Below are 12,275 nucleotides of genomic sequence, written 5' to 3' on the forward strand. Positions count from 1 at the left end.
TTATGTATATATCAATACTAATATTATAAAGCTGAAGAGTTTGTTTGTTTGGACGCGATAATCTCAGTAACCACGGGTCCGATTTGAAAAATTATTTCACTGTTAGATAGCCCATTTATCGAGGAAGGCTATAGGCTATATATTATCACGCTAAGACCAACAGGAGCGGAGCAATGCGGGTAAAACCGCGGCACACGACTAGTGTATAGAATGCTTCAAGTGAGCGAGGTCACTGACCGTATAGAATTTTCCTTACCACGAATGAACGTAACAACAAAAGATGAGCTTTTTATTAAACTAGCTTTATCACGCAAGTTTGTTCACATTGTACATCGATAAATCCTAATTATATTATAAACGCGAAAGTTTGTGAGGATGGATGTTTACTCTTTCACGTTAAACCTACTGAACCGATTACAATAAAATTTGGTAAGTAGATAGCTCAATACCCAGAATAAGACATAGACTACTTTTTATCCCGGAAATCCGTACGTTTATTACGTGTCTTATTAATCATACATTTATTAGTTTTTGTATGAAAGAGTAAATAAAACATACCAAAACTTTCAAATGGATAGATAATATAAAAATAATTTTAAGTATAAAAAGGTCATTCATTACAGTAATAAAGTTTTTATAACGCTTTAAATAGCTCGTATAAACTATTACTTTATTAACATTGTATAAATCCATACTAATATTATAAATGCGAAAGTAACTCTGTCTGTCTGTCTGTTACTCAATCACGCCTTAACTACTGAACCAATTTGCATGAAATTTGGTATAGAGATATTTTGATACCCGAGAAAGGACATAGGCTACTTTTTATCCCGGGAAATAGGATAGGTTTTATCCCGGAAATCCCACGGGAACGGGAACTATGCGGGTTTTTCTTTGCCTGCGCGGGCGAAGCTGCGGGTGGAAAGCTAGTTAATTTATAAAACAAATGAACTTGACGTAATGTTATATTCATGTTTTAATTGTAATGAATTAATTGAAATTTGAATTTTTATTTGATGCAGATGAACTATCACTACATAGTATAAAACGAAGTCGCTTTCTCTGTCCCTATGTCCCTATGTCCCTTTGTATGCTTAAATCTTTAAAACTCCGCAACGGATTTTGATGCGGTAGTTTTCAATAGATAGAGTGATTCAAGAGGAAGGTTTGAGTATATACATATATACCACAAGACAGTTCTTTGGCATATTATGATATATTATGTAGTTAGATATAATTAAAATCTTCTTATATATAAAATTCTCGTGTCACAATGTTAGTCTGCATACTCCTCCGAAACGGGTGGACCGATTCTCATGAAATTTTCTGTGCATATCGGGTAAGTCTGAGAATCGGCCAACATCTATTTTTCATATGTACCACGGGCGAAGCCGGGGCGGACCGCTAGTCTTATATATAAAATTCTCGTGTCACAATGTTAGTCTGCATACTCCTCCGAAACGGGTGGACCGATTCTCATGAAATTTTCTGTGCATATCGGGTAAGTCTGAGAATCGGCCAACATCTATTTTTCATATGTACCACGGGCAAAGCCGGGGCGGACCGCTAGTATTATGTAAAATTGAATTGTAATATTGACATGATTTTAAAGAGCAACTATGGAGTTTCGTGCCGGTTCTTCTCCGTAGATACTGCTTTCCGAATCAGTGGTAAATGTTAAAAATATGTAATGACGATTCGAAAGTGCTTCTTAAATAAGTCTAATTGAATAATTAATAAATGTTTGAGTTTGAGTTTATAATTTATTAGGTTTTAGACAATGTAAGCGAAGTCGCGGGCGGTAAGCTAGTTAATTTATAAAACAAATGAACTTGACATAATGTAATTCGTGTTTTAATTATAATGATGAAAAAAATTATATAATTAAGGTAATAAATATTCTTATTTTCGAAAGTATAGCTGTTGTTATACAATTTTATTATGAATATATTAAAATAATATGCAAAAGAGAAAGATAATTTTAAATACTTAATTATTATTATAAAAATAATTAAACTGAAGAGTTTGTACGTTTGACCGCGCAAATATAAGGAACTATTACACTGATTTAAAAAAAAATATCGGATACGTACGTAATCCCTGAGTGCTATAGGCTATGTATGTATCACGAGCGAATCCGGGACGAATCACTAGTGCACATAATAATAAAAGAAGAGCGTGTGGGCCGAGCACACGTACGTGTAAGAAGTGAAACTTCTTTGGCAAGATTCAAAGATACAAAAATCGTCGTTTACTACATGACGTGACGGTATTTCCATGACGCAACCTTGAAATTTTACAATCCACGCAACTAAAGAAGTTTTACTTCAATAAAGTTCAATTTTTGTAAGATTGTATCCAGGATGTATGTTGGTCACTCTTTCACGCAAGAACAACAAAACGGAAGTTTATTGAAACTTGCCATTGTTGTAGGTTACAAAATAACAAATAAGGTGTAGGAATACTAGCTATTGTCCGTGGTTTTGTTCGTAGGTGAAACTATAGGGCTAATAGCACATGTGCTTATTAAAGTGAAACTTCTTTATCGGGGTTGGAAAAAAATTTAGGGTAACATTTTTTCGTTACGCGTGATATTTTTCCGTTACGCGCCATCTTTTTCTTATCCCTACCACGCGAGATTCGACGTATTTCTGTAAAGTTGCATATAGTAAATTATTTTTTGAAAAATAAGGTCATAAAGAAGTTTCACTTCTTACGTGTGTACACTGTACACCAGTACACGCACACATTTTTTTATACAATACTTTTAAACCACAGAAAAATTGTTATAATCAAGTTGGATTTCACAGTGGATTAAATGTTCTTCTTCATTCTCATTTCTTTCACTATCGTATCGTACTAATATTATAAATGCGAAGGTTTGGGAGGATGGATGTATGTGTATGTGTAGGTGTGTTTGTTTGTTACTCTTTCACGCAAATACTACTGAAACGATTACAATGAAATTTAGCACACATATAGAGAGTAACTTGGATTAACACATAGGATAGGTTTTATCCCGGAAATCCCACGGAAACAATGCGAGTTTTTCTTTGAAAAGGCGGGCGAAGCCACGGTTGGAAAGCTTGTTCAATCATAATTAAACATATACAATTTTCATACTGTGTGTATAAGTAATAATAATTTTCATCATCAGCCCATATACGTTCCCACTGCTGGGACACGGCCCTCGCAGGCCGTCCACCACGCTGGCCAAGTGCGGGCAGATGTCACATGTCAAAATTTTTGCTTCTTACTTCTTAGAAATGCCGGTTTCTTATTTTTTCTTGCACGAATTTGAGACAAATGTCGATAAATTGTAAATTTTAATAAAAATTCACGCTCATATTTTAAAACTCGTAAAAGTTGTGTCCTTACTAAATTTTCCTTCACCGATTGCAGCAGTAAAAATGTAGAGATACATTGAAAATTTCAATTAAAATTTACGCACGCACTTCTGTCTTAAAAGCTCAGCTCTGATTTATTAACCAGTAATTTACAAATAATAAATACACATTTAATAAAATCCCTACAAGAATCAACTTTAACAATTTTTACACGCCAAATTCTCAACAACGTACAACCAACAACGCTTTTCCAAATAACACAATTCCAAAATAATTAAAAAGAAACATACCATTATTTACACTAAATCCAAATGGCACTACACAACACACAACACTTAATAATACTTAAATAAACGTGTGTTCTGTTCGGAAGGTCGCCACACACTGAGATGAAAGAAGAAAGCCTCACACCAAAAACTTGTAAGACCTCTTTCGTATACCATACTAGTATACTCTGTGAAAAGTGGCGCGAATTGCGTGGGAGGATGTCCGGAAATATAGGAAATACAGATTAATGATGTATTTTATAAGCTTTTATCAATAACTGCGTTAAAAACAACCGACTTCAAACTTGCACTTGCAACATTTACAAATACAGACAAAAATGCTCATAAAATAAAAACTACTGGGCCTATCCGAATAAAATTTTTATGGGACCAATTCGACACCATCCCGCATCGAACAAAAAAAGAATCACGTAAATCGGTTCAGAAACCACGGAGTAATCGGTGTACATACATAAAAAAAAAATAAAAAAAAAAAACATACCGGCCGAATTGATAACCTCCTCCTTTTTTTTGAAGTCGGTTAAAAAGCTCAACAATACAGATATTATTAATACGTATACATATATTAGCTTCACCTGTATTTTTGTAACTGACTCATATAGACTCATATAGATTTAATTAACATGACTTTACAACTCTCTAAAAACATCGACTGTAAAATCGAAAAATCCGATATTAAGGACATTTACAGAGTACGATCTAATAATCGCAATAACGATTCTAATAAAAATTCTCGTATAATTATCGAACTAACTTCCACCATGTTGAAACGGGATGTTTTGAGGATGACAAAATCGTTCAATATTAGAAATAAAAGCAAACTTCAAGCAAAGCACTTGGGCTTTACGTCAAATGAAGATACTCCTATTTTTGTTACCGAACATTTAACCCCAAGGTGCCCGGCTTTTCTTTTTGGCAAGGGATCTCACTAAATCTAAGAACTTCAAATTTTGTTGGACATCGTTTGGACGGGTCTTTGTGAGGAAGGACGAAACTTCTCCAATTATTGTTATAAAAAATGAGTCTCAAGTCCACCACCTCCTGCAGCAAGTGTCCCAAGCATGACTAGTAGGCAAGATTCTCTTTTATTTACTTTTGTTTCTATCTTTTGTTTCTTGTATTAATTATTATAATATATTAAGCGAACAAGCCTGCGATGTGCTAGTTGTATTCTATATAACTATTGTAACTTTTTCCACTAGCTCATCAGTAAATTCTATTTTGTATACCTTAATGTTAGCATATTACACACAACTCACTACTCATACTCTAAATCTAAACCTCATACCACTCACACACAAACACACTTACATATTAAATACAGATATACACCTCTATTACACTCTAGAACGCCTCTATCTATATATTGTTTTCTTGATTGCTATTAATTTGCTTTCATTCAAATCAATGATTGCTCATAGTAAATTACGTTGTCATACTTACGTTGATCTCAATATAAACCTACTCATAGTACTAATTAATGTTAAACTGTATTATCTATTGATAACCTCGCCACTGAACATTCTATTTCATTTGATTTTTAAAAACCTAGGTTGTTATGTAAATTCTAAAAAAAGAAATTTATTATGCAATATTAATACCTTTACTTTGCACAATTACTTTTATAATGGATAAAGTTGATTCATTAAATACAATTACAGAATTGGATCAGACTGAATTTTTTACACAAGTAAGTTGTGATATTCAGGATTTGGAAAAAAACATACGCATTAAAAAAAATGACCTGACTATAATATGTCAAAACATAAGAAGCATTTATCGTAATATAAATGATTTCCTAGTAACAATGTCGCTTCTGAATTTTGACTGTGATGTATTAGTCCTGACGGAATGTAGACTGGACAAAGATAAACCTATACCGCAAATACCTAATTATGTTGCTTTGGAATCTACCAAATATTTTAACCAAAATGATGGTGTTGTAATTTACGCTAAATCTCATCTTAAACCAGAATTAAAAGAAGTTAAACTTCAACATGCCTCATGCATACAATTAATGATTACTGATTTTACCTTATTGGGAATTTATCGCTCTCCATCGATTCAAAATGCGTCGGCTTTCATTGAGTCCCTAAATGATTACTTGGAAAATATAAAATCATCTAACATAATTATCACCGGAGACATTAATATTAATCTTATCCAGAGTGCTAACGAACAAACATATGACCGGAATAATAAAAATTACTATTTAAATATGCTAGCTACTCATGGCCTAGTAGCTGGCCATAAGCTACCCACAAGGGAATCCAGCTGCTTAGACCACATCATATTGAAAGTAAACAAGGAAGTGTTTCTTGCCAATATTGCCGTATTAAATACTACCGTAACTGATCATTTATCTGTATTTTTGAGTGTCTCAAAAATTATTAAAAATTCAAGAATAAATAAAAAAAATGTTGAATATATTGACTACGACGACGCTTATAATAGACTTCTTAATAAAAATTTAAAATCATTACTTTTTTGTGATGATCCTAATATAGTAACAGAACGTCTAATAAAGTACCTTACAGAATCATTAGAAGAAAGTAAAATTACTAAACATCTTCCGAGGAACCAACGTACTGTCAAGCCTTGGATAACAAAGGGCATTCTTAGATGTATCCGAAACAGAAACAAAATGCAGCTTCAACTTCGATCTGATCCACACAATGAAATTTTGAAACTTACCTTTAGACGATATAGAAATCACTGTAACAACTTGATAAAAAAATTAAAACGTAAATATGATAGACAATTACTTGCAAAATCCGCTAAGAATTCGAAGAAATTATGGAAATCTATTAAAGAAATAACTCACTTTAAGACAAATAAATCGCATTGTAAAGACCTACTTAACTTAGAACAAACGTCTACTGATTCTCTTAACTCTGTGAATTACTTTTTTGCGAATATTGGTAAAACTCTGGCAGATGATCTTTTGAATAATCCTCCATCCGTCTCTCCAGATAATAACAGTTTTAGCTTGCCTGCTCAGCCAAGCTCATCCTTTGTACTTTTAGAAACAGACCCTGGCGAAGTTATAAGTGTAGTTATGTCTCTTAAATCTGACAGTGCCCCTGGCTGGGACAACATACCAACAAAATTTTTGAAATTATGTATAACTGCTATTGCCCCTCATATTAGCCATCTTGCAAACTTGTGTTTCAGGCAGGGCGTCTTTCCACTATTCTTAAAAAAATCAATTGTTACCCCCGTGCACAAGGGTGGGAATAGGGACGATATCAATAATTATCGGCCAATCTCAGTTTTACCTGCTTTATCTAAAGTTATTGAGAGACTCTTAAATAATAGATTGTTAAACTTCTTTGAAAAAAACTGTATACTCTCGAATTCACAGTACGGATTTAGACATGGGTTATCCACTGAAGATGCAGTTTTGGCTCTCACATCTTCAATTATAGACCAACTTGACCTAGGAAATAAGTGTTTAACGGTCTTTCTGGACCTAAAAAAGGCCTTCGATACCGTCTCTTTTCCCACTCTTGTTCACAAATTAGAGCGTGTAGGAATTCGGGGAACACCTCTTAAATTGTTAACGGATTATTTATTAAACCGCACCCAAAGAGTTAAAATTGATAATCAAGTGAGTCGGGATATGGACATTACTTTTGGTGTACCCCAGGGTAGTGTCCTTGGCCCGACTCTGTTTCTAATTTACATTAACGATCTTACTAACCTTCCTATTGATGGTGGTAAAATCATTTCGTACGCAGATGACACCGCTATAGTGTTTTCTGGGCGCTCTTGGAATATGGTGTACTCAATGGCTCAACTGGGTCTCTCAAAGATTTATGATTGGCTTAAATTGAATCTACTTACATTAAACATTAAAAAAACGAATTATATTTGTTTCTCAATTAACAATAGAACTCAACCTAATAATAACTTTTCTTTAAAACTTCATGAATGTAATAATACAAATAACTTGAATTGTAATTGTAATTTAATTGAAAAAGTTTCCTTTACTAAATATTTAGGCATAATTTTAGATTATCGCCTCTCTTGGTATTGCCATCTAGACTATATTAATGAAAGAACCCGAAAATTTATATGGATTTTTAAAATGTTAAGACATATAACCACTCCTGAACTCATTAACCAAATTTATAAATCTCTTGTGCAATCTGTAATTAACTATTGTATCCCTATCTGGGGTGGAGCAAATAAAACTAAACTCTTGGACGTGGAACGTGGCCATCGTTGTCTACTTAAAGTGATGTACTTTAAACCGCGAAGGTTTTCAACTTCGGAACTATATAAAATCTGCGATCTTCTAACAGTTAGACAGTTGTACATTCTTTTGGTTACTACTAAAATTCGTAAAATGGCTCCTTTTGACAAATCAACTGAAAATAGAAGGAGAAAGAAAGACGTTTTTAACACTATATGTACTAAAACAGTTTTTGCTAAACACCAATTTAAAGCAAGGTCCATCTACCTCTATAATCGTCTTAATAATATTTTGGATATTCATAGACTTAATCATCGTGATTTTAAAAAAACTGTTATTCATTATTTAAAAACACTTTCCTATGAGGATACTGAGGCGCTTTTACACTACATTATATAATATTCTGTAATAGCTTAAACATACCCAAACACACACACACACACACACACACACACACTCACACACACACACTCACACACACTCACACACACACACGAATGCACGCACACACGCACACGCACACACACACACACACACATTCAAACACTTATACACATACATCTACACACGTATTATATTTGTAAACTTTAGTTAAGGAAGAGCGGGTCCTCCTGACACAGGTTTTTGTAAACTTACTAGGAGGACTCATCCACTTTCTGTTTTTGAAAATTGTGTGTATGAAATAAATATATTTTTCATTTTTTTTTTTTTTTTTTTTCATAGACTCGATGATGAGTGATTACCCACTTTAAACGGATCGGTGACAATACAATATGGTCCGGGAGCCAGCAGCAGATTTTATGACCAAGTTCCTCTCAAGCGGTAATTAGTAAAATGCATCAAAGTATAGTATTATGAAGCCTCGTGAACGTCAGCTGGAGCTCGGTTGGGGGGAAGAGCGGTTGTAGCCTCCCGTATCAGCTGACGGTTTTTCCACCAAGATACAGCCAGCTGACATATATATTTATCCACAGTTACATATAAGCTATCATCAGGTAAATTTTTGTTTGAGAGGAAATAACGGAAAATAAATTTTTCTTTAAATTTAACTTTCATGTTCGAGACACCAGCTGACGTATAATACACCATGTTGTAACCAGCTGACTATTTTTTTTCGTTGAGATATTGGGTTAGCTACAATTTGACAAATTTTTAGCTGAGAGGAAATGAATGAATGAATGTATTTTTTTTCCTATGTGCGTGGGAGGCTACAACCGCTCACCTCCCCAACCGAGCGCCAGCTGACGTTCACGAGGCTTTATAATACTATACTCTCATGCGTCTGACGAATTATCTCTTGAGAGGAAATAGTTAACCAAATTTGCACCTGGCTCCCTAACCAATAATTTCATAGCGTTGTATTTAGTTTTTTAAACTATAATTGTTATTTTTAACTAGCCTCATTGGGGCTTCATACTTCGAAAAGCAAGCTAAAAATCTTCATAATTCTTGACAAAAATCTTTTGAGCTTCTAAGCTTTTAAAGCTCAAGTAAAATAGAAAGATTTATTCATTTTTGACTAGCTTGATCCTGGCTTCATTCGCGTGTTATCTGGTTAAAAAGTAGTATATGTACTAAATCAGACTACAATTTATCTCTGTACACAATTTTAAATAATTTTTTTAAGCTGTTTGTGCACGAAAGAGTTTTTTTATGAATGTAGAGACATATATTAAACTTTTACAATAATTATCAAAAACAGCATGAATGTTATAAGCAATTTATAACTATTTAAATTGAAACTTTTTTAGGCGTGTTAAAGAGTAAAATTTCAAGGTCGCATTATGGCAATACCGTCACGTCATGGAATAAGGCGACGACTTTTGTATCTTTGTTTCACTTCTGCGTGCTCAGCACCTTTCTTTTCATAAAATTTTCTTTTTTTTCATAAAAACATGCAAGTATATACTATTTTTTTTTTGTTAATAAACCAACATACAGATAAAAACTGCAAACCAAACAGCGCATATAATTACCTAATACAAAGAATTTCACGCACCAACCATATTTGTTACTACCTACTGGTTTTCAGAACATCCAAAGAGAGACAGCACTTGTATATGAGCGTAAAATGCGTAAAATTATGTAACACAAGATGGCGACTTTCTTTCTTTATGTAATATTATATCCTGGTTGCATACTTGACCTAGGTAATAAATTTAGTCTAAATATCTAGAAGTAGTTTTGATTTCATCTATACTAATATTATAAAGCTGAAGAGTTTGTTTGTTTGAACGCGCTCATCTCAGGAAGTATTGGTGTGATTTGAAAAATTCTTTCGGTGTAAGATAGCCCATTTATCGAGGAAGGCTATAGGCTTATACATCATCACGCTAAGACCAACAGGAGCGGAGCACTGCGGGTAAAACTGCGAGGCGTCGCTAGTTGTTATATATTGTTATTTAAACATAATAATATTGTATATAACTATAATGCAATAGCTTTTGTTTGTTTATAATTTTTTTTCATGAAAAACCTCGATAAATGGGCTATCTAACATCGAAAAAATTGTTCAAATCGGACCACGAGTTCCTGAGATTAGCGCCATCAAACAAAAAAAACTCTTCAGCTTTATAATATTATAGATAAACATTCATCCAAATTATAAACTATTTCTTAACACAAATCCATTGAAATCCGTTCAGCAGTTGATATTACAGATAATTTGCAATTTGCAAATAATTCGGTTAAGCACCAGAGGGCAGAGCTAACTTGAAAGTTGTATTCACTTTCGCCAATATGACGTAATATTAAGTTACTAGCTTAGATCATAAGTTGTTAACTTAATTGGTAGAGTGGACTTTGAACTTATAGAAGACTAGCTTTTCGCCCGCGTCTACGCCCGCGTTTTCAAAGGAAAAGGTACCCGTTCCCGTTTGATTTCCGGGATAAAACCTAACCTATGTGTTAAATGTTAATCCAAGTTACCCTCTATATGTGTGCTAAATTTCATTATAATCGGTTCAGTAGTTTATGCGTGAAAACCATACATACATACATACAAACCTTTCCTCTTTATAATATTAGTCTATACTAATATTTTAAAGAGGAAAGAGGAAAGGAGGAAAATCGAAGCTAAATCTATATGTAGCTTCGATTCCCATGAATGGAAAAATGAGATATGAATAGGTATTATGCTTTTCTCGATGAATGAATATGTTTTTCTAATGTATTAAATATAGATATTTAATATATTGCACGCCTCATAAGCGAAGCGTTGAGGTGGGTACTACTGTCACTTCGCGCAAAACATTTGATTTTTCAAACTTAAAATGTCTTTATGTATCATACATTGCACTTGTAAGATAATACATACACACACATATTAAGAAAAAACACTATTTTTAACATTCATGATATTTTTGATGTCATTTTTGTTATTTAAACTAGTTAAAAAACAGTTAAAAAAAGTTCTGTCTTGGACGTCCGTGTGTCTGTATGTGCGGATCCTTTTTCTTGTTAACACGATAGCGACCGAAATACTTTACTAATCGAGTCTTTTTTTTTCTCTTACGCTTGAGTATGCTCAGGAATAGAACCCTTTCATTTTTCAGGGTCTGATTCGATGTGGTCTAATTGTTATTAAATAAACAAAAATAATAATTAATAAATAATTATTAAAAAAAAATTATGAGGCGTGCACTTTTGGATTTTCCAAATTATTTAATATAATATAATTAATTATATAGATATTTAATATAATATAGATATGTATTAAATATATTAAAAATATGTTAATATGTATTAAATATATTAAAAATATGTTAATTGTTATGTTATTATTTCTGTTCGTATAAAATAAAAATTAATAGTTATTTATTCCGCTAAAACGTAAAAATGGCTATACCAATTTTGTTATTTTTGAACTTGAAATACTTATTTGCGCACGTAAAATATAATAGGTGAGGCACATCCTATGGGCACATCTATACTATTTCTATAGTCTATACTAATATTATAAAGCTGAAGAGTTTGTTTGTTTGTTTGAACGCGCTAATCTCAAGAACCACAGGTTTGATTTGAAAAATTCTTTCGGTGTTAGATAGCCCATTTATCGAGGAAGGCTATAATATAGGCTATAACACACACTAAGACCAACAGGAGCGGAACAATGCGGGTAAAACCACGAAGCGCAGCTAGTATAATATTGAATTAAATCATTTTTCACAAATATAGTATGTTAAATTTATACGAAGGTCATCGGGTCGTCATCGTGAAGGTTTCACACTCCGTTTCTCAAAAATGAAGCAGCCGGGAAGCAGCCGGAGTTGAGCGAGCAGATAGAATTGATCGAACTACTACATATATATTATATACCTATGTTATTAATTTTTGTTATCTTATATATAAAAATGAATCGCAAAATGTGTTGGTAAGCGCATAACTCGAAAACGGCTGAACCGATTTCGATAATTCTTTTTTTATTATATTCCTTGAAGTACG

General features: G+C 33.1%; 1 protein-coding gene and 1 pseudogene across 1 annotated transcript in view; one reads left to right on the plus strand and one right to left on the minus strand.

Moving 5' to 3' along the window:
• LOC149895301 (uncharacterized) overlaps positions 1 to 3,782 on the minus strand; it is a 31,037-nt gene extending 27,255 nt beyond the window's left edge. Inside the window, exon 1 of the mRNA XM_090118806.1 lies at positions 3,638 to 3,782. Coding sequence (XP_089974932.1) covers positions 3,638 to 3,640 — 3 coding nt within the window. The 5' untranslated portion in view covers positions 3,641 to 3,782. The remainder of the gene's footprint in view (positions 1 to 3,637) is intronic.
• On the plus strand, positions 3,737 to 5,227 carry LOC149895303 (uncharacterized; annotated as a pseudogene).
• Positions 5,228 to 12,275: the final 7,048 nt, after the last annotated feature.

Source organism: Colias eurytheme, chromosome 31 (assembly GCF_061535395.1).
Source record: "Colias eurytheme isolate Ceu_HAF_F1 chromosome 31, ilColEury1 Martin Lab GWU primary, whole genome shotgun sequence".
Lineage (NCBI taxonomy): Eukaryota > Metazoa > Arthropoda > Insecta > Lepidoptera > Pieridae > Colias > Colias eurytheme.